The 22,901-nt window shown below is 43.7% G+C and overlaps 1 protein-coding gene across 1 annotated transcript in view; it reads right to left on the bottom strand.

Moving 5' to 3' along the window:
* Positions 1-10,608: 10,608 nt before the first annotated feature.
* SMAD6 (SMAD family member 6) overlaps positions 10,609-22,901 on the bottom strand; it is an 85,333-nt gene continuing 73,040 nt past the window's right edge. Inside the window, exon 4 of the mRNA XM_068275030.1 lies at positions 10,609-12,552. Within this exon, the coding sequence (XP_068131131.1) occupies positions 12,014-12,552 (539 nt within the window). The 3' untranslated portion in view covers positions 10,609-12,013. The remainder of the gene's footprint in view (positions 12,553-22,901) is intronic.

Below are 22,901 nucleotides of genomic sequence, written 5' to 3'. Positions count from 1 at the left end.
CCTTTAAATTAGACACCTGGTCACAAAAGTTTAAAATCGGTGTGTATGGCAACCTTTGTGTGTACAGTCCACTGCCGATTTCTGGGCTATGCAATCTACTCTGCTAGAAATCGATGCCCAAACATGCTGGCCCAATTGATCATTAGATTGATTTTCAGCCAAAATCAAATTGTTTGACCTTACCAGGTGGAAGATATCGATTGGCGGCAGGTCAGGAGCAGATCAACGGCCCATAGTGTTGCACAGCATTGGACAGCACAACGCTGCGGTTTAATAGATTTCATCCGGAAATCTATTAAAAATCCATGTGCAGTGTGTGGAAGGATTCCATTAGATACATCCCTCTCTGATCAATATTATGATCTGCAAAAGACCACTTTACTTACGGTAAAGTCTTTTCCAGTAGTCATGAGGACAGCACCCCTGGATGAGACTTGTCTCCCTCCCCACTGTGGACAGGAAACTGTTAAAAGAAGAATTTGCATAAGCAATAGGCAGCCACATATAAGATACTACACCTGCCACAGTACCTCAGTTAATAAAAAGATGACACGGACATTTAATGATGCTTACACAAACTTATTTCTCTTTCCTACCCAAATAAGGGCGGGTTGCAGGGGTGCTGTCCTCATGACTACTGGAAAAGACTTTACCGTAAGTAAAATGGTCTTTCCCAGAACGTCATTTCGGACAGCACCCCTGGATGAGACGATATACAAGAGTTAAAACCTTAGGGTGGGACCACAGCTTGCAAAACTTTCCTTCTGAAGGATAAACCTGCGCAGGCAGATACATTAAGGCGATAGTGCTTTACAAACTTATTGTGACTTGACCAGGTCGCAGCTCTGCAAATCTGATCTATAGAGGCCCCTGCCCTCTCTGCCCAAGAAGTCGAAATTCCTCTTGTGGAATAAGCCATGATAGAATTGAATTGCTCCCCCTGTGTCTGATATGCTAATGAAATAGCCCAAACAAATGTATAATCTGTGTAGGATTTAATTAAGGAAGATTTCTCCCAATTAATGATCCAACCTAGATCTTGTAGTAAGACTATTGTCGTAACAATCTGATCTCTTACCGAATTGGGAGATGTCCCCCAAAACAGAAAATCAAGGTAACCCAAAATGTTAACCTTTCTCTGTCTAAGTGTAGCCAGAACCCCAGACATTACCTTCATAAACAACCCTGGAGCTGAGGATAATCCGAAGGGCAAAGCATTAAACTGATACATTCTTACCTCTTCCTCCATCTGGATGGCAAACCTTAAGCATTATTGAGAAGTCAGATGTATCGGTAATTGAAGATACGCATCTTTTCAGTCTAGAAAGGCTAGGAAATCGTCCTTCTGTAAGAGATGAATAATAGATCAAATTCATCCTGAATTTTCTGTATTTTACCTTCTGGTTTAGACTCTTTAAATTTAGTATGAACTGATAATTTCCCTGTAGCTCCTTTACTAGACAAAACACAGGGCAATAGAATCCCTGTCCTCTGACATTTCGGTACTTCTCGAATTACCCTTTTTTTCTAAACAAGGAAAGGACTTTCGATTGTAGGGCTGAAAACTTTATTTGGTCCTGCAAACGGGGAGTAATGCAAAAGCTCTTAAAAGGAGGCTGGCTGAACTCTATTCTGTATCCCTCCAACAAAAAACACCTTAAAGGCTCTTTCCCACTAAGACGTTGCGTTAGATGCGACGCTAAGGTCACATAACGTGCCCCCAACGCAACGCATGTGAGCTTTGAAGTTGGATGCTATTTAGAGCCACGTTATGCGTCTCCTGATGGGTCTGTGATGCGTACTTTTTGACGCTTACTATCGGACGAAAACGGCGCATGCGGCAAAAGACTGTGGAGAGCACGTGATCGGAAAACTCCGCATCACGTGGTCCTGCCAGCCAATAAGCGGCCGCTCCAGGAAGTTAACACTGCAGTGCATATTAATTAGTCATGTGGCTGGCCACAACAGCGGACTCTCCCCTCCTCTCCTGCAAGAAAAAACAAAAAACACACATTATTGAGCATATGCAAACAGTCTAATGCGGCTAAAACCGTGTATAACGCACAGCATGATGCACTTTCTTTAAACGTCCAGCGTTAGAGTGTAACACAACGTGGGCACTGTGAACAGCCCATTGATTTTTCATTACTGTGAGCTGGGCTGCGTTACAAGCTGCTCTAACCTGCGCCTGTAACGTCCCACTGTGAAAGAAGCCTAAATAACCAATATTTTGTGCACTGTAGTTGCCATGTTTTGAAATTTGCAATTCTCCATCTCACTGGAATACTAGCGTCATTGCTTATCCGACTTCTTGGTAAAAGTGAAGTTGGACTTAGGGCCGGTTCACATTACAAACGCGGACGGCCACGCATGCGGAACGCAACGCGTACGAACGCACGCCATCCGCGTTTGCATGCGTTGCGTGGCTGATCCCATCACTGAAAAGTGAATGGGACAGCCGCGCGTTTTTGCTAAATCTGCGTGCAGCATGCGTTCCCGGACCGCACAGGTCCGGAACGCATGCAGTGTGAACATCAGACAGTGCACTCTATGCACTGTCTGATGTCGTGCGTGTTGGCCTTCTGCACGCGTTTCCAAAACGCAGCTGGAAACGTGTGCAATCTGAACAGGCCCTTAGGCTTCTGTGACTTGTAGAGAGCCCATCTCCTGCCCTTAGAGGACTAGTGATCTGACTTATTCTTAGAAGGAGGGACGAAAGGACCGTTTACTTTGAAAAGGTCCTTTCTTAAAGGAATACTATCGATACCCAAGTGTTCTAAAATGACAATGTACAAATAATGTCTAAGTTGCTGTGTAAACATTTTCCTACCTTTCATGTTAAATATCAGAGGCAAAAGCTGTAATTTACTGAGGGTAGGATTAGCTATATTGGGACAAATCAATTGCAGAAGGGGTGTCTACTTCAATGCACAGCCAGAGTTGCATATCGGACTACAGAAAGCAAATATCAAACAAACTCTGAAAGCAAAAAACAGTATGAAAAGCTGTAACAATTAGTTACATTTCCTCTGCTCTCTACAGACTCTTCAGTCCGAAACAGGACACAGAAGCTGCAGCTGTTCTCTCTGTCACACACAGTTACACAGAGTTATCTGATCAAGTGTGAGGGGAATTTCCCCTCTCCTCATGGCTCAGAGTCAGTTTTGTCAGTAAAGTTTGAAAGCATTTTGATAACAGTAAACAAAGAGGTTTCTACTAAAATGTATACACCAGTACTTAGCAACACTTCCCAAACAATTCCTGTGTCAATTGAAAATATGTGAATCGATAGAATACTTTTTTTTTTTTTTTTTTTATGTGTGTCTGCCGTTCTGTCTAGAGGGTTGTCTAACTGACTCAAACAGCAGACCCCCTTCACAAGGTACACCACATAACTTGATTTCGAAGAATTGTCATCATTCCAAGTTTTTACCCATACACCTCTTCTGGCTGAATTAACTAATGCCGTAGTTCTGGCCATAAGTTTAACCGTATCATCTGAAGCGTCCACTAGATAATTGGAAGCATTCCAAACTTTAGGGAAATCATTCAAAATTTCCCAGAAATCCTCAAAAAAGTAGGTCAGTTTTGTTTGATACCCTTGAAAAATATGGATCTAATTTAGGCGGGGTTCCCCAAAACCCTGATCTTCAGGAGAAAAACAACATTTAGATAATGATCTGGACCAAAAAAAACTTTTCCTAGATTATCCCACTCCTTAATCCTAATCTTAAGAGTAGAATGGACTGGAATAAGACGAGAATGAGGATCCACCAAACTCTCATACATTTGATCCAAAGGTGTCAAAGATTTCTGCTCAGACTTAATACCTATTAGTAAGTCTTTCATTAATTCAGGAAAAAACATTGCGGTTAGGGCTCTTTTCTACTATGAAATGCGATCGCAACCGCATTTGCGATCCCAATCGCACATCAATTTCCACTATGCGATTGCGCTACTATACTTATAGTACAGCTCAATTGCATACAATGCAGGAGGATGACGATTGTGCTTTGTCCAAATCGCATCGCAATCAGATTGCACTAATGGAAATTGCTGCTGCAGTTTCCATTAGTTTAACGTACCTCGTGATCAGAATCAAATCGTAACTCGCAGAGTAATGAAAAAAAAGGCCCTTAGTCAGTTTTACTCAAATCTTCCTCCTAGTTTGATACATTTTCTCTGTGCAGAGAGAGTTACTATAAAGGAGGCAGCCCCAGCATTCCTTTACATGTGCATTTTTGTTTAAATTGCCTCTCCTTGCCCTGAATCTGTCTAGTTCTTTTAAACAATCTATTTAATTGCTGCAGCTTAGAAGAACTTCAAGAATGTTACACATGCAGGCTTTCTGATGTGAAATTTATCTGAAAACAGGTACCCAAGGGGTTAAAAACACAGCCTGGGTATTCTGGGATGCAGTTTGTTCTGCTCTCACTGCAGCTGCCTGGGAGGTCCGTCTCTCCATTAGCTTGCCTGTTATGGCTGGCTTATCGCCTTCTCTAAACAGCCAGGGTTTCTCTGCTCACATTTGCCTGCTTTAATTTTTATAAATTAACCTTCAGTGACCTGTGTTGTGATAATCTCCGCACAAGGTGTTAATTTCCCGCACCTGCTCAGGAATTATAAATTTTCATGCGGACACAGGTTTTATGAATGCACACTTTGCTAAATGGTGGGTAAAGTCAGCTGTTTTGAGCATTACCGCATGCAGGAATGCTCAATAAATAGAGGCCTATGTCTCTTGGAAGCAGGAGGCATAGTTAGAGGTGCAGACAACATAGGAGATGATGGATTAGCTATAACAGGTAGATAAGCCATAGCAGTACTAGTCCCAGGCCCATCTGAAGCAGCTGAGGCGGTAGAAGCAATAGCAGAATCTTTAATTTCCTATTGCTGTGGACCTTCTCTGTACAATACTGGCATAATTTCCATTCAGAGTTGCCAATCCATGCTGACTGGACTGAGTAGAAGATTTTTCAGACTTTTCAACCTTCTCAGTCTTATGTCTTTTGGGGTATAAAACATAATAAACGATAGCCAGCCATTAGACAAATCCCTCTATACATAACATACATCCAGCCAAGCAGAAGAAACATAATCACATCTACTTGCCAGAGAGGGATCCTGGGCAGATTCAGCAGATTGTGCAGGAGCTGACCCAGAGGCGTCCTCCATGATCCCAGCCACAAACCAGAGTGCATCATGGACTCTACAAACTTATACCTGTGCTGCTGATTTGATGCAGCTGATCCAATTATGCATGCGGCCCCCGCCGTCTAAACATATGCTTAATCAGCTTCTTACCTTAAGGAATCAGCTGTATGCCGATTCCTAATCACCGCCGCGGCCCCTGCCTCCCGGCTCAGACTTCAGATCACGCGGGACGCCAGCGCGTGACTACCTCCGGTTCAACCGGAAGTGAACTCTCTCCAATGCACGCACCTGCGCGCATAAAGTTGCTGCCTCCAATGGAGAAGCCTCCTCCACGCTGCAGGGCTCCGACTGTTCACTGAACAGTGCTGCTTGGAGCCCTGGAAAACGCTGCCCCTGCCGCCTGACATGGATGGCACTCCTGGAGACCTCTCCCATGCATCCCGTCCGAGACAGGAAACTAAACTGAGGTACTGTGGCAGGTGTAGTATCTTATATGTGGCTGCCTATTGCTTATGCAAATTCTTCTTTTAACAGTTTCCTGTCCACAGTGGGGAGGGAGACAAGTCTCATCCAGGGGTGCTGTCCGAAATGACGTTCTGGGAAAACATAAGTTTCCCTTCTTAAAACAGAAGGTTTTTACAATTATTCAGGTTGGAGTGAAATCCGAAATGTCCCACAATGCATCACTGCTGAATATGCAAATCATCTCTTTGATAGCTAAACACACCTCCAGATCCGCTGGAATGTAATGTAATTATGATCTATATTTTGGCCATAAAGAGTGGTGTATGGCTAGCTTTATTGTTACCAACAGGGATGGTCAAGGAAAAGCTCAATTCTGAGCTGATCAAAAACCTATGGCAATTTTATATAAAACCCCTCCAACTCCTCAGTTTAGGATTCACTGGAGTGCCATTTCAGCCAGGTTCCAGCATTTAGCCCTGCATCTTGCAGAAAAAGGACCCTGCTGATATAGCATAAGCCCAAAGCCATTTCCTGCAAGGGGACAGATCTGTGCACCAAAACTCAGCTGACACTTTCAAGTAAATCTTATTAAACAACGTGTTGGTACATTCTAGCAATAACATACCCAGAGATGCATTGTAACTAAACTTAGGATATTGCTGTAGAGTAGCTGTTAAATAGAAATCAAAACTAGTCCTTGGTAAGAGTACGTGTAGAGGGTGCAGACAGGAACAAAGAACATTGATCAGGCCCTAGGCAATCTAACTGAGTGAATGTAAGAGTGATGTGCAGGTACTCTGCAGCAAAATGAGGGAATTTTTCCCTTCATTGCTCATTCTTCATGCAGGATCTGGACCAGGTTCATGGGTGATAGACACCTCTGCAGTCAGTGTTCACAACAACTCTGCAGGGAGTGTATATGTATAGTGCAGGGGTGTCAAAACAGTCCTTCGAGGGCCGAGGTCCTCACACATTTTTGGTGCAGCTCAAAATGAATTGATGGGTCTGAATCAGAAAAGGTGTGGTCCATCAGGTAGAACACATTCCTCTCTTTCTCAGTCTATCCTAAACACTGGCATGGATTTGGCCCTCCAGGACCGGAATTCGACACCTGTGGTATAGTACTACTGTGTAAGTTAAAGGAATCTTCGTAGTCTCCTGGTTTCAGATAGCTAAAAGGGCTGCCATGTTTGAGAAATAAAACATACTTTCTCTTAATTACAGTTTAAATTAGTCAGTGCATTTTTCCCTGACTCCAGGTACTGTAACCTAAAAATGGGGGCGTGTCACTTGGGCATCTAATGTCACCAATAATCTGGCACGTTGGATTGTTAGGAGACTTCAGGGGGCTCGGTGCTAGTCACACCCATGGCGGTCTTTATTGTCCACCTCGGCAGAGTTTAATCTAGTGTGTGATCATAGCTTTAGACTCAAGTTAGTGTTCCTTCATCTGTAAAACATGCACAACTTCTGTTATAATTGAAGTAGGCCTCAGTTATTTGAACTGAGTTAGTGAAAAAGGCTCGATGTGCAGAATTGCCCTTTAAGGGGATTTTCTCTTAGAGAGAAAAAAGAGACAGTTCAGAAAAACTGGTACTGAACATTTCCAAGGCTGGCAGTTACCAGGAACATGTCCATGGTGCAAGGCCACAGGCCTACGTAGGCCTAAACTGCCCCAGACCTATGGTTGACAGAGAGGTAAACAGAGCCAATATTTACCAAACATGGCATTCTTTGTAAGTGGGTTAGAAATCACCCAGAATATTAATTAAGTAGGTGTGGGTCATGACATCGCAAGGGGTCTGAGCCAATTGTAGGTTTGGAGGGATGGCTCAGATGTCACATTTAACTCTTCAGTGACCGGTATTAAAAGGGGGTCACAAGCTGAGGAGAGACACTTTTTTCTCTGCTGGCTTTCTCCAACTCGACTTCTATCCAATGATGTGGTGTCATATATTACAACTGTATGCTGTATATAGGTAGTATAGATGTAACGTAGTATAGACATAAGAGGAACCTGGGTGCCAGGACTGGAGCCAAGAGCTGTAACGCAAAGACTTAGTACAGAATAATCTGCTTGGCTAAAGGTGTAACGAACTGTATCTGTATATCTGTTTACTGAATAAACTCCTCAACTCTGAAGATGCTTAAGAAGGTCTATCTCCTATACTGTTTGCTGTGATGAGAGTCGTGTTTGCAGCTCTTACTAATGAGTTGCTGGTGCCGGAATAAAAGTGTGTTGTTGCCAATAGCAACCAACGTATAGTTTCCTACAATTGGTGCCGAAACCCGGGATCGAACCAGGGACCTTTAGATAAGACTGTAGATTAAAACAAAAAAAAAGTAGAAAAGTATCAAAATGCACTCTTACTACACGGATTCAGTTTATTGATTCTGTGCTGGAAGAACTGTAAAAGCCAAAGTGCATTTTATTTGTATTTAAGGTCATATACACATTGCACCATACATAAATAATGACATTGTAAAAATGACTCCGTATTTACAAGTATAATATATATTTCAATATAATATATAAACATTTTATATTAAATCTAGGGCATGGCATTGAGTCCTTTTTGGAAAGTGTGTGGGTAAGGGGGGAGGAGAGTCATGAGGAGTTCTTAAAAACTGTTGTGTTTGCTATAAAAACAAAGAAAAAAAAGAGAGCGAGAGAGTGAGAATGAGAGCTTAAAGGACAACTGTACCAAGAAGGCTATAAGGGCTGCAATATTTAATTTATTTTAAGTTATACCAGTTGCCTGGCTATCCTGCTGATCTTCTGCCTCTAATACTTTTTGCCATAGACTCTGAACAAGCATATGCAGATCACATGTTCTGACATTGATGTCAGAACTTACAAGAGTTGCTGCATGCTCATTTCTGGTGTCATTCAGACACTACTGCAGCCAAATAGCTCAGCAGGGTTGCCAGGCAACTGGTATGGTTTAAAAAGAATTATATATGGCACCCTCTATATTCTTCTCACTTCAATTGTCCTTTAAAAGAAAGGAGCAGTATCGCATGATAAAATAACCTTTTCTACTGTGGACAGCTGCAATCCCCTGCAAATAAAATACAATTAAATTAAAGAGGCACTACAGCGAAAAACTGTAAAATTTGATATATGTGCAAACATATACAGTACAAGTAAGAAGTACATTTTTTTCCAAAGTAAAATGAGCCATAAATTACTTTTCTCCTATAATGCTGTCACTTACAGTAGGCAATAGAAATCTGACAGAAGTGACAGGGTTTGAACTAGTCCGTCTCTTCATAGGGGATTCTTAGCAAGGCTTTTATTCTTTATAAAGATATTCCTGAAAAAGGATTTAAACAATGATGCTGGCCAGCTTCCCTGCTCCCCACACAGTTTTTTGCCAGTTGGACAGAGCAACTGCCACTCACTAAGTGCTTTTGAAAATAAATAACTCCCTGAGAATCCCCTATAAAGAGATGAACTAGTCCAAAACCTGTCACTTCTGTCAGATTTCTACTACCTACTGTAAGTGACAGCAACATAGGAGTAAAGTAATTTATGGCTCATTTTACTCTGGAAAAAAAAATGTACTTATTTGTATATGTTTGCACATATTTTAAATTTTACAGCTTTTCGCTGTAGTGCCCCTTTAAAGAGGAGAACTGCAGTGCACTCCATTATAGCAATAAAGAGAATGACCAATATGGCACCTGAAAGGTTCTTACACGATAGTATACAACTCCATAGTGTGAGGATAGTGGGGTTTTATCTTAAGGCCAGTTTCACACCGCCAAAAACAGGCCTTCAGGGAATACCGCATTACTATGTGGTATTCCCCTTCAGGCATCCATCCAAACAGGAAGTGACATGCGCCTGCTGCCACTTCTTGTTTCGGGTATGCGGAAGTGCACGGAAGCTTATTGTAAAAATACGCCTACGCGCATGCGTGTTGCAATGCCACCAACATTTTTAAAATGCCTGTGCCGCCATAGACTTACATGACTTTCGATCCGACTCACGTCAAAGCAGATACACCTGCTAATGTAGTTATGGAAGTGCATCAGATTGAGGACTTCCACCGCACCACATCGCACGTAATATAAAAGCACCCATAGACATTGATTGCCCTGCTTTAGCAGTGCGGTAAACAGCCGCGAGGCGCCGCCACAGTGTGAAAGGGCCCTAAAGGACACCTGAACTGAGGGGCATATGAAGGCTGACATTGATTTCCTTTGAAAGGGAACCTTAACAGAGGGATATAGATGTTTCCTTCTAAACAATACCAGTTGCCTGGAAGTCCTGCTGATCTCTATGGCTGCAGAAGTGGCTGAATCACACACCTGAAACAAGCATGCAGCTAATCCAGTCTGACTTCAGTCAGAGCACCTGATCTGCATGCTTGTTAAGAGGCTGTGGCTAAAAGTATTAGAGAGACAGGATCAGCAGGAGAGTCAGGCAACTGGTATTATTTTGAAAAGAAAAATCCATATCCTTCTCAGTTTAGGTTCCCTTTAAAGAGGAACTGTAACGACAAAACGGCCCCTGGGGGGTACTCACCTCGGGTGGGGGAAGCCTCAGGATCCTAATGAGGCTTCCCACGCCGTCCTGCGTCCCTTGGGGGTCTCGCTGTAGCCCTCCGTACAGCCGTGACGCAATATTTACCTTCCTGGCTCCTGCGCAGGCGCTCTGATGGCTGTCAGCGCCGAAGTAGGCGGAAATACCCGATCGCCGTCGGGTCTGCTCTACTGCGCAGGCGCAAGTTTCCGGCGCCTGCGCAGTAGAGCGGACCCGACGGAGATCGGGTATTTCCGTCTATTTCCGTGCCGAAAGTCGCCACAGCGCCCCCGCTGGAGCCAGCAAAGGTAAATATTGAAGCTACAGTCGGCTCTGTCGCCGGCTGTTCGGAGGGCTGCAGCGAGACCCCCGTGGGACAGAGGACGGTGTGGGAAGCCTCATTAGGATCCGAGGCTTCCCCCACCCGAGGTGAGTACCCCCCAGAGAAGGTTTTTGTTGTTACAGAGTCTCTTTAAGCAAGGCAGATTGCCACACTATCCTGCTGATAATCTGCCTCTGATCCATCTAGCCAGAGACCCTGAACAAGCATGTAGACCAGAAGCGCTGACTGCAGTCTGACTGGATTAGCAACATGCTTGTTTCAAGTGTGCGATTCAGACATTACTGCTGCCAAAGAGATCAGCAGAACAGCCAGGCAACTGGTATTGGTTAAGAGGAAATATAGCAGCCTCCCCATCCCTCTCAGCTGTGCTTTGAGCCTGGTACACATCATGCAATGTTCACTTCATCTGCTATTCGAGGGAGTGATCAGATTGATATTCAGAACCAACATAGATTGGATATGGAAGAAAGCTAGGAGTACCAACGTATGCGATGGTTTTAAATTCCAATCAGATTGTTCAAAAATGAAACAAAAAAGGGTGTACACATGGAATGACATCCAGTATTTCAATTGATATTTTTCGGCATGTCTGATCTGCTTCCAAACAAGAAAAATGTCAATTTTGCGAAACAGAAAAAAAGGTGCCCCGAGGTGCCATGGAAAGAAGGGTGGTGCCATTCACAATGATAAAAGCTGCGATTAGCGTCAGGCAGAATTTTGTGCACCCACCATTTTATCCGGTGCCTCCAGGTGCCCAAATTTCTATCTACTGCCACGACTAGCAGCTTTGGGCATCGGTAGAGGCAGAGTTACGGGTTGGGCATCGGTAAAGTTACAAGTTAGGCATTGGTAGAGGGAGAGTTACGGGTTAGACATTGGTAGAGGGAGGTTTCTGTGTGAGAGTAGGGTTGGGTCATAGTAAAATATCGGTAATCATTGCCAATATTTTACTATAAGATTCAGGTAGTAGAATAATCGGTAATTTTACCGATATTCCACTAGCGTCAATATCTGGCACCTTTTTTTCTATGTTGGTCACTGACAATCAGTTGGCCGTATATATCCCTCCCCCTCGTAATTTTCTTGATCAGAAATCGGTTCCGAAGTGAAAATTGCGTGGTATGTACCAAGCCTTACAACCCTGTGAAAAGGTGGGAAGCACCAAGGCTGTTAGCAGGTCATCAGTTGTGACATTACACTATGAAATGGTAAAATCTCACTGCAGGACAAAAAAAAAAAAAAAAAAAAGTGACATCTACAGCAAACAGCACAGGGACACAATGATGAAGATTAAGTTACAAAGTATGCCGTAATTCTCCTTTTATTCCACAGTGTGTACTGATGCTGGAAACCTTGTCCTCTGGCACAGTGGTGCAGCAATACTGATCTGTATAGCAAACAGGTTATTGCCTGCTTCGCAAACAGAAAAGGGCTTTACCAACTCATTTTTCCTGCTCAGAGTGGTATATATCCTCATAGAATCCTACATGAATTGGCAGGAGTGGGATGCAGACTTGTTGCTATCGTCCAAGTAAGACCTCCAGCCAGCAAGGGCAAGAAGTGATCATCTGTCTTGAATAACAAGGTCCCCAGCCTTTCGCAAAACTGATGCGTATACTGTGAGGGTCATAAGGTCCGTCTGTGTATTCAGGGTGTGCAGGAAGATGCTGTAAAATGCATGACTTCTTATAGTCAAACACTTTTAGAGAGTAGCCAGGCATCACCTTCCGTATAACAAGTGAACGATACGTGGGGCCATCCAGCGTTGGAGAGTTGACGAAGATAGGATGGTCACTGCGGTTATATGCCCACACCCCATCCGGCTCTTTGCTTAACACAATACCAAGTCCAATCTTCCCCCTTGTCCTGACAGAGGCATCACTCCGGTTTTCCAGACTCAGCTGGCCCAGGCAGAAACCACTCCCTTGAGGTAGGTCATAGAAAATGCTCACTGATGGCTGGCACACAGCATAGAGGCGGCCAACACGGGTTCGATGCTCCCAGTAGGCTACGCTGCACCAGTGGCCCTGCTTGCTAGAGTCCAAGGACAAGCTGGTGTCTGTTGAGGAATAGAAGAAAGAAACCATTATTTGATATGAACACAAAGTCCGCAGTTCTAAAATTGGTTACGAAAACATTCTTCAGGATAAGTAAAATGTTAAGTAGAATGGAGTCCTAAAACGTTTGAAATGAATCCCAACAAAATTATTATAAGATGTAATATACAATTCACTTGTTACACACTGTAGGTACAACTCTGGCTGATACCTAAAGAGAAGAACTACAGAAGAGCAGAAAATGGAAGCAATTTTGTGATTGAATATTAAAATCACACACATTTGAACCTTACTTTTCTTAGAAGTTGACAATTCCCAATCCAACATATTTACAGCAAGGATTAACAATTAAAAAAATGACAGACAGGTGAGGACTTCGGGTCTCAGTGTTAACTTGTAACACCCTTTTTGGCTCCTTTGCTAATCCCACACCTACATTGGTTCCTAAATTCATCAAATTGACCAACAACTGTGTACAAGTGACACTTTCAGTGTACCTCAGATAAAAAATACACAAGGATTTATATTAACCCAGGGCTTCTGCCAGCCCCTTGTTGTGCAGCTGCTTGGTCGCTGTCCTCATGATCTCCTCCGTTCACCTGCAGTTTGGTATATTTCCCGATTGGCCCAGTTGCGGGCCAATGCTCATATGAAGTCCCTGCCACCCTGACCGCACTCCTGTGACAGCATTACGCACATGCACAGTTCCAAAAGACGGGGGGGCGGTCTCCAGCCCTTACAACACGCAGCTCTAAATGCCCTTTATCTCTCGGAGAGCTCAAAACAAAAAGAAAATACTATGCACTTGCTGCCATCAGTACTAGGAATACAAAAGCGGCACAGCAGGATGAAAGGAGATGTCCCTTTAAGCTGTCTTTCCTGGCTGAGAGCAGCTGACTGGCTTTCAATTAACTGGAGTGATAAGGGAGTGCAGGAGGAAAGAGAAGACACATAAGCAGAATGCTTGGGAGAAGGAGACCAGAGCCTGATTAGGGTTTCTCCAATATGCCAGACCTCTTCCCTGCCCTGGGCCCCTCGCACAGGAAGCAGCCTTGTCCTGCAGCCACACAGAGGAAAGTAGGGCAAGGGGATGGATCAGGGAAGAGACCTACATTTAGACATAAGGAAGAGGTCACCCTAAAATAAACAGAACCAGGACATGAAGCAGACCACTGATAACACTGAAGTGGCCAGATAAGATTCTTGCAGCGCCATCATAAGTCTATATTACAATATTTAAATAGAGCTACAACACTGTGTAAAGTACTGGGTAATTTGTATGTGCTGTTAATACAGTATCAGGTTAGGCTGTGTTCACACTACAGCAGAAAAAAAAAGGACATTTTACTGCATCGGAAAATGGGCAAGCGAAGGATCCTATTGTCCGCAATTTTCCCAGAGAGAGTGGTTGAGTTTTCCATATAGCCCATGGTTGAAACGTGTCTGCTTCAGGCGCCAACCGCAACAGAGTGGACACGACACTGTTGGCTCCCACTGGGTGTTCGAGGTCCAGCTCAAGTGGAAACCCAGCTTTTTTTGTTTTTGTTTGAAAGAATAAAGGGAACCCAGCTTTAGCGTTCAGTCTCGTGGACACTTCCAGGGCTACACCAGTGGTTAAAACAAAACAAAAAAAAAAGCTTACAAAATGCTGGCTTAATAGCCTGGCCCTTCTTGGCATTCAGGTTGTTCTGTTACAAGAAATTAGCCCAGTGAACCACCAAATACTTCCAAAAGGCTTGAGAGGCAAACATTAATGAAACACCCATTTAAACAAGGACAAAAGTTGGGCCAGGCGGCTGTGTGAAAAAGCCATTACTTGAAGATGGCAGATACTAACCTTGGTAGTAGAAAGCCTCTGGAAGGGCCAAAACTTCATTGATCCAGCGAAGGGTTCCTCTAATCTAATTAAAATCGTGCCAGTCAGAAATTATTTCTAGCAGTGCTCCCAGCCCTAAACAAGGGCATTCCGATGCATGCGTAAGGTCTGTGCATGCCCTTTAGAATGAAGCCCTACTGGCTTTGCCCTTACTCGCACATGCCTCGTTGGGATACGTACATCTACTGCCAGGAGTATGGCCATAAGAAGATTGGAATGGCTAGAGTGGAATAAGTGGCACACGGATGCAGGCAGGCAAACATATACACACACACACACACACACACACACACACACTTTATGTGTACATTGAAACTATTTAGATCTACACAATGGTCTATTAGCTACCTTTCAGCTGGAGGTATGTGCTCCCAAATGTCAAGGGCAAACTGTGTCAAAGGATTCCGCCCGCCCATGTTTATTCCACTACAGCAGGCCTTCAAACCTCTATCATAAACCTATAATGCAGTTTTATCATGCTTGCCTAATTACATGCTTGGCTGAAGGTGTGTGCTGTCTCCACTTTTTAAAGAACACTAAACTTTTTAAACTTTTTTTCCTGACCAAATTAAGTTTATCCATCATGGACAAAGTTTAATGCAGTTTTTAAATGTATTAATGTAACGGAAGCAAGGTCAGATAAGGGTTATCTCTTAAAGCCCATCTAGCTAGAGGTTGGAGTTTCTCTTAAACAAACAAGAATCTGTCAGAAAGTAGAACACTCCCATAAACCAATGTTTCCCAAACCTGACCTCATGGACAACAAATTACTGTCTAAGTTCTCACAGACAATTAGCACCCCACCTGTGTACATTAAGTTACTGCAAAATATATGTCAGTGGATGGCAAGGAGAGGCTTGGGTAACTGCCTTTAAAATATGCAGCACAAAGCCTCTCCTTGGTGTGAACAAAGCTAACTAGCCAAGATTCAAAGGGGCCCAAATATACCACGTCTAACAAAGCTCTAAATTTAAAAAGAGCACAAACAGATTGCCATCTAGTGTGAAAGCCTGGCACACGTTCCAGTAACAGGAAACTCCAGTTGAACTTAAAGCAAACCTGAGGTGGAAAAAAAAAAATACTTACCTAAGAAGAAAAAGACTCTGGATGGTTTAGAGGCTTTCAGTGTCCTCAACTCCACCGCCACTGGCCAGGACCCTCAGTTCAAGACTACGTTACCCTTCTTGCACAAGCGCAACTGTAGTACGCCTACATAAGTATGGCTGAAAGCTTTGACTTACTAAGGACTACCAAGAGGCTTCTTTCTACCTAGGTATCTTTTTTTTTTTTTTAATTTATTTCAGACATACAGAATGTGTCTATCATATTCCATAGCTCACATAAGGTATACGTCCACAATGTAGAAACAGGGCAACAGTAAACACATCTGTACATTGGTTTAGGAATCCTGTACAACAGTTTACCTTTATAGAAATCCGAATGATTAATCGCATGCAAACCTCGACATTTGTACACTAAATCTCCTTGATCCCTCTGTTAATAATTTGGGGCAGAGTGACAGACGCATCGGTAGGCTACAACCTAGTGATGCATTCTGCTGTGGGACGGCGACAAAGCGTACACCACAGTGACTTCTGGCAGGAGGGTAAGGAGGGGAACAATGCCCTCAGCTGAGTTGAACTTTGAGACACATCAGGGTGACTGTACTTTTGCTAGATTCTTGGTAGAAGAGATGGTCCAACTGCCCTTGCAGTCAATTCCACACCAACATCTGTACAGTCCTTTGCCGATATGTAGGATTAAAGGTGTCCCTCTATCTCAAAATGTTGGGAAGCATGTGTGTTACATGCAGAGGCATATCATTACACCGTAAGCGGCATAGTCAAATAGGGATGCCCCTAGGAAGGCCCCTACTACATTGGGGAAAAATGCACAAAAGTAATATGCTTTGAAGAAAGTCCGCTCCTTAAAGGCTTTCATGGATAAAGAGCATGTGGCAATAGTGTCCCCTTTAAAGTATCCCAGTTGCTAAGGCTTTTAGGTTTTCTAATTTACCCTAGTCTGCATCTTGTTTTCACTCATTTAGTAAATGTTCTCGGCTCCATACAAACATTCCCAATAAATATGCTCCCTCTCATAATCTAAGATCAGTTCTTGGGGACAGGCTCCTCTGGAGAGAAGCATATGATTTCACTTCAGGCCAGGCCGTTCTTGCACTCAGTGGAAAGTCTGTGACAGCATCTTGGAGAGGACATCAAACGAATCTGTGGAGACGGCTCCCGTAGAGTGAGCACATCCTAAATCTTCCAAGTCTTGTTGGCAATTTTATGAAGAGGCAGGAATTTTTTCTTTTTTTTTTACATCAAAGCGCTTTGAAATGACATGATAACCTAACTGCGCTTACATTCCAGTCAGGCAACTGCACACAACACAATAATGGCAACATTGATAGGACCACCCCAATCAAAAAACTGAACAGCAGACAAGTCATCTCAACAGACAGAAGGCCAAACTGAGCAAAATGATGGCTCAAAGTATCTCATGCAGCAAAAACAAAAACTTTTTTTTTTCACCTTACAATGTACTTCTACAATCAACATGCAGGAAAGTAGATTCTGAACCACAAAACCGCAGAACAGATCTCAAGTAAGAATGGTCAAATGAAACTGAAACCATTCTAATGGTGGCCACTAATGATCAAATCTTGTTCATCCAATTTTACCAAATCTATGTAGTAGATGGATAAATTGAGTGAATATATTGCATGGATAATTTAGGCAGTCCCTTATATTTAATAGAAATGGTAAGATTGGATGAAAGAGATTGGATCGTCAGTGGCCACCAAGTCAATACATCAAGTTTTGTATGCAAATTTATGCAGCTTGAAAATGGACCCTGGCGGGATTTGCATCAACTTGTGAATTGGGATGGTCAATGAGATGCAAATTCCAAGTATACATTTTCCTGCTTAAAAAGCACAGTCTGGTCCCTCATTCTATTTTCCAGTTAAAACTCTGGCAGAGAACTGCAAAAAAAAAAAAAAAAAAAAAAAAAAAAAAAAAAAAAAAGGGAAATAAATAGGTCAGGAAAGCTTACAGTGGGCTTGTGACAGCAGGAACACAACAAATGGGTTTGCGGCTGGATGTAATCTGTATGCTGCATCGCATACACTCAGTAAAAAGTAAGGCACTGCATAAAGTGCATTAGGATGCTGCACAACCCAGTGTTGCCAACCTTTCACGTTATTTTTTACTGACAAATACCTAAAGATTTACTGACAAAAGATTTTTTTTACTGACAAAATCCCCTGCGCAGTGCGGCGCGCAAAAAAAATGGGCATGGTCACGCAACAGAATGTGGGCGTGGTTATGGGTGGGGCCAAATATACATGATTTTAGTATTGCTGTAAAAGGTCTGCCAGGGAAGTTTGAGCTCTGCCATATCCCCCCCCCCCCCCCTTTCCCCCAAAATATATGTAATCTTACAGCATTTCACCAAAAATCCACGTAACCTGCCAGAGGTTCTTCCAAAATACAAATATGGCAGTGGTTCCCAAAAAATAGATGTAATCTGGCAGCAGTGATTCCCCCAACATACACATAATCTGGCAGCAGTTCCCCAAAATACATTTAATCTGACAGCAGTGGTTCCCCAAAAATAGGTAGCCCAAGGTCTATAGGTGTCCCCAGAATAGGTAGCCAGGGGTATATGTAGGCAGGGGTACAGGGCCGGTTCTAGACTGGCACATATGAGGGGGCAGGCAAATGGGTAGGGAGCAACATGTTCGAGGAAATTTGCGGCATGATTTGCGCGCCGCGGCGACTAAAGTGGGCATGGCAAGTAAATGCACATAATGAGAGACAGCGTTTCCCCAGTAAATGCACGTAATGAGAGACAGCTTTTCACCAGTAAATGCACATAATACGAGACAGCTTTTCCCCAGTAAATGCACATAATGGCAAACAGCCAGTGTCCTCAGTATATGTAGCCAGAGGTATATGTCCCCAGTATATGTAGCCAGGGGTGTATGTGCCCAGTATATGTAGGCAGGGGTATATGTGCCCAGTATATGTAGCCAGGGGTATATGTGCCCAGTATATGTAGCCAGAGGTATATGTAGCCAGGGGTATATGTGCCCAGTATATGTAGCCAGAGGTATATGTGCCCAGTATATGTAGTCAGGGGTATATGTGCCCAGTATATGTAGTCAGGGGTATATGTGCCCAGTAAATGTAGCCAGAGGTATATGTCCCCAGTATATGTAGGCAGGGGTATATGTGCCCAGTATATGTAGGCAGGGGTATATGTGCCCAGTATATGTAGGCAGGGGTATATGTGCCCAGTATATGTAGCCAGAGGTATATGTCCCCAGTATATGTAGGCAGGGGTGTATGTGCCCAGTATATGTAGGCAGGGGTATATGTGCCCAGTATATGTAGGCAGGGGTATATGTGCCCAGTATATGTAGCCAGAGGTATATGTCCCCAGTATATGTAGGCAGAGGTATATGTGCCCAGTATATGTAGGCAGAGGTATATGTCCCCAGTAAATGTAGCCAGAGGTATATGTCCCCAGTATATGTAGGCAGGGGTATATGTGCCCAGTATATGTAGCCAGAGGTATATGTCCCCAGTATATGTAGGCAGAGATATATGTGCCCAGTATATGTAGCCAGAGGTATATGTCCCCAGTATATGTAGCCAGGGGTATATGTGCCCAGTATATGTAGCCAGGGGTATATGTGCCCAGTATATGTAGTCAGGGGTATATGTGCCCAGTATATGTAGTCAGGGGTATATGTGCCCAGTATATGTAGTCAGGGGTATATGTGCCCAGTATATGTAGTCAGGGGTATATGTGCCCAGTATATGTAGTCAGGGGTATATGTGCCCAGTATATGTAGTCAGGGGTATATGTCCCCAGTATATGTAGCCAGAGGTATATGTGCCCAGTATATGTAGGCAGGGGTGTATGTGCCCAGTATATGTAGGCAGGGGTGTATGTGCCCAGTATATGTAGGCAGGGGTGTATGTGCCCAGTATATGTAGGCAGGGGTATATGTCCCCAGTATATGTAGCCAGAAGTATATGTCCCCAGTATATGTAGGCAGAGGTATATGTGCCCAGTATATGTAGGCAGGTGTATATGTCCCCAGTATATGTAGGCAGGGGTGTATGTGCCCAGTATATGTAGGCAGGGGTGTATGTGCCCAGTATATGTAGGCAGGGGTGTATGTGCCCAGTATATGTAGGCAGGGGTATATGTGCCCAGTATATGTAGCCAGAGGTATATGTCCCCAGTATATGTAGGCAGAGATATATGTGCCCAGTATATGTAGCCAGGGGTATATGTCCCCTGTATATGTAGCCAGGGGTATATGTCCCCAGGATATGTAGCCAGGGGTATATGTGCCTAGTATATGTAGGCAGGGGTGTATGTGCCCAGTATATGTAGCCAGAGGTATATGTGCCCAGTATATGTAGGCAGGGGTGTATGTGCCCAGTATATGTAGGCAGAGGTATATGTCCCCAGTATATGTAGGCAGGGGTATATGTGCCCAGTATATGTAGGCAGGGGTATATGTGCCCAGTATATGTAGCCAGAGGTATATGTGCCCAGTATATGTAGCCAGAGGTATATGTGCCCAGTATATGTAGCCAGAGGTATATGTGCCCAGTATATGTAGCCAGAGGTATATGTGCCCAGTATATGTAGCCAGAGGTATATGTGCCCAGTATATGTAGGCAGGTATATGTCCCCAGTATATGTAATCAGGGTTATATGTGCTCAGTATATGTGCCCACAATAGGTAGCCAGGTGACCCCCCCCCCCCAGCAGGAAGACAGCAGCACAGTGGAGGGAGAGCTGTGGCATCAGTGGTGGAGAAGGGGGGCAATCTCCCCCCCCCCCCCCCCACATCCCTCACCTTAGTGCTCTCCCTCCCTAATCGCTATCCCCTCAAGTAGTGCTGACTGAGTGGCTGGCAGCGAGCGGAACCTACCTGCTGCGTCTCGTCGCAGGCGCCGGATGATTTGCCGCTACTCTGGTCAAGACCAGAGCAGCAGAACTTCCGGCGCTTGGAGCGAGACGGAAAGTAAGTCCCGCCCGCTGCCAGCCACTCAGTCAGCACTAGATCAGGAGGAGACAGCGAGGGAGGGAGAGCACTAAGAGAAGGAGGGGGGGGGGGTGATTGCCCTCCTTCACCGCTGCTCACAGCTCTCCCTCCACTGCGCTGCTGTCCTCCTGCAACAGAGCGGGCGGCCGATTGGCCGCCCCTATGGACGCTGCTGTATTCCTTACGGAATTCATGGGCAGCTTAATTTGCATCAAAATTTACGGGCTGCCTGTAAATTTATGGGCGGTTGGCAACACTGGCACAACCTGACTGGCAATCCACGCCGAAGAGGAAATCCAAACAATAATTTTTCTTTTAATCTTGTTCATTAATAGAGGCATTTTTATCTCCATCTATAGCCATTAAGTTTTCAGTCTCAGTCTGGTGTTGTGAGGGTACAAGACATGACAGTGATTGGTGCTCTTGCCTTCTACCTGTAGTATCTTGTGTTCCAGTCCAGCCAGGCACACTTCTCTGCATGGCATCTGTAGGGAGCAAGGATTGGGGATTGATGCAAATGGTTCCTTGCACTGAGTTATAGGTTGTAGTCTTGTAATTACAGGAAATAAAATTCCTATTTCGCATCAAGCCAACTGGCACAATTTCATCATCTGCAACCACATTAAAGAATCTGCCATTTACAGTATAAAGTAACCTACGTGTACAGAAAAGATCAATTATTATTCAGCAAATCTCAGTGTGAATCCAATTTCCCCTCTGAAAACAAATATGATAACATTTAAAAGGCCCTATCCACCTACTGAGCCTGATCTCTCCAGCACTGCAGCTTTCTAGCATGGAAGTGTGCTAGAGCAGAAATGTATCAATGGACACAAGTCAAAGGTGGCGGGTTAAAGAGGAACTCCAGTGAAAATAATGTAGTAAAAAAAGTGCTTCATTTTTTACCATAATTAAGTATAAATGATTTAGTCAGTGTTTGCTCATTGTAAAATCTTTCCTCTCCCCCGATTTACATTCTGACATTTATTACATGGTGACATTATTACTGTGGGCAGGTTATGTAGCTGCTCCTAGCTGTTTTGGCTGTTAGATACAGCTGTAAACAGCCATTTCCTGTCTGTGAACATTGTTACATTGTGGCAGTTTGCCCAGAGTACCGCGGTACTCAGAGCTTCTTGTGGGAGGGGTTTCAGCACAAAATCAGTCATACAGCGCCCCCTGATGGTCTGTTTGTGATAATCATATTTCTCATGTAAAAGGGGGTATCAGCTACTGATTGGGATAAAGTTAAATTCTAGGTTGGAGTTTCTCTTTAGGCATCAAATGCCCAATTAGGATTAACAATGTATTTGAGTACATAAGACTTTATGAAAGCATAAAGAACACCAGAAAATGTGAATCAATAACGTCAACCTGAAGTGAAAAATAAAAAACTGAATTCAATTTGAATTGAATTCATTAAAAGATAATCACTCCCTTCCCTGTTCTTACATGCTACCTCTGGGCTGGAGTAAACACTAAGGATTTACAACTGCAAAAAGAAGGGCTATATATGAACATGTTGCTTCACCCATTGCCATGTGGCACAACATGCAAGTTCCCTCTGAGGGCTGGTGCACACCAGAGCGGTTCATGAGAGTTTTTGAAAACGCTAGCGCTTGGGTAATGTATTTCAATGGGCTGATGCACACCAGAGCGGTTCGTTTTTTCCACAAACGCAAACTCGGGGGCTGCAGCATTTTTTAGATTTCTGAGGCGTTTCTGCCTGAATGTTAAAGTATAGGAAAGTGGAAAACGGCTCTGAAAAAAGCTAGATCAGAGCAGTTTTCCAGGCGTTCTTGTTACAGTAGCTGTTCAGTAACAGCTTTACTGTAACAATATATGAAATCTGATACACCAAACGCTCCAAAAAAACCTCTAGCGTTTTGCGGCTCTGCTAGAGGTTTTTGGTGTGCACTGGGCCTAACAGTTTCAAGCAGTATAGCAGTGCCCTGCAAACTTGGCTCTCCAGCTGTTAAAGAAACTACAAGTCCCACAATGCATTTGCCTATATGAATCATGACTGTGGCTGTCAGACTACTGCAATGCACTGTGAGACTTGTAGTTCCTTAACAGCTGGAGAGCCAAGTTTGCAGATCACTGTAATGCACTACATAGTAGGTGTGATGGTCTGCCATCCTTAATTCACTTTATGGAGTGTATGAAAAAATGACCCCAAGCAGTGTGCTTGACAATCTGAGGCTATAGGGATGTTTTTGACATTGATATAGGCATTGCTATTTCAGGCAGTGGAATGGATAGGAATGGCAGAAAAATCAGTTCTGTTAAGTTTTAAGAAGCAAGAGATCATAAAAAAGATATGGGTCAGTAGTTGTGTGGTCTTCGGTCTCACATACTTACTGAACCACTCACACAGAGTATACACAGGCAGGTGGTTC

Source organism: Hyperolius riggenbachi, chromosome 3, assembly GCF_040937935.1.
Source record: "Hyperolius riggenbachi isolate aHypRig1 chromosome 3, aHypRig1.pri, whole genome shotgun sequence".
Lineage (NCBI taxonomy): Eukaryota > Metazoa > Chordata > Amphibia > Anura > Hyperoliidae > Hyperolius > Hyperolius riggenbachi.
This window is presented reverse-complemented; position numbering and strand designations above follow the sequence as displayed.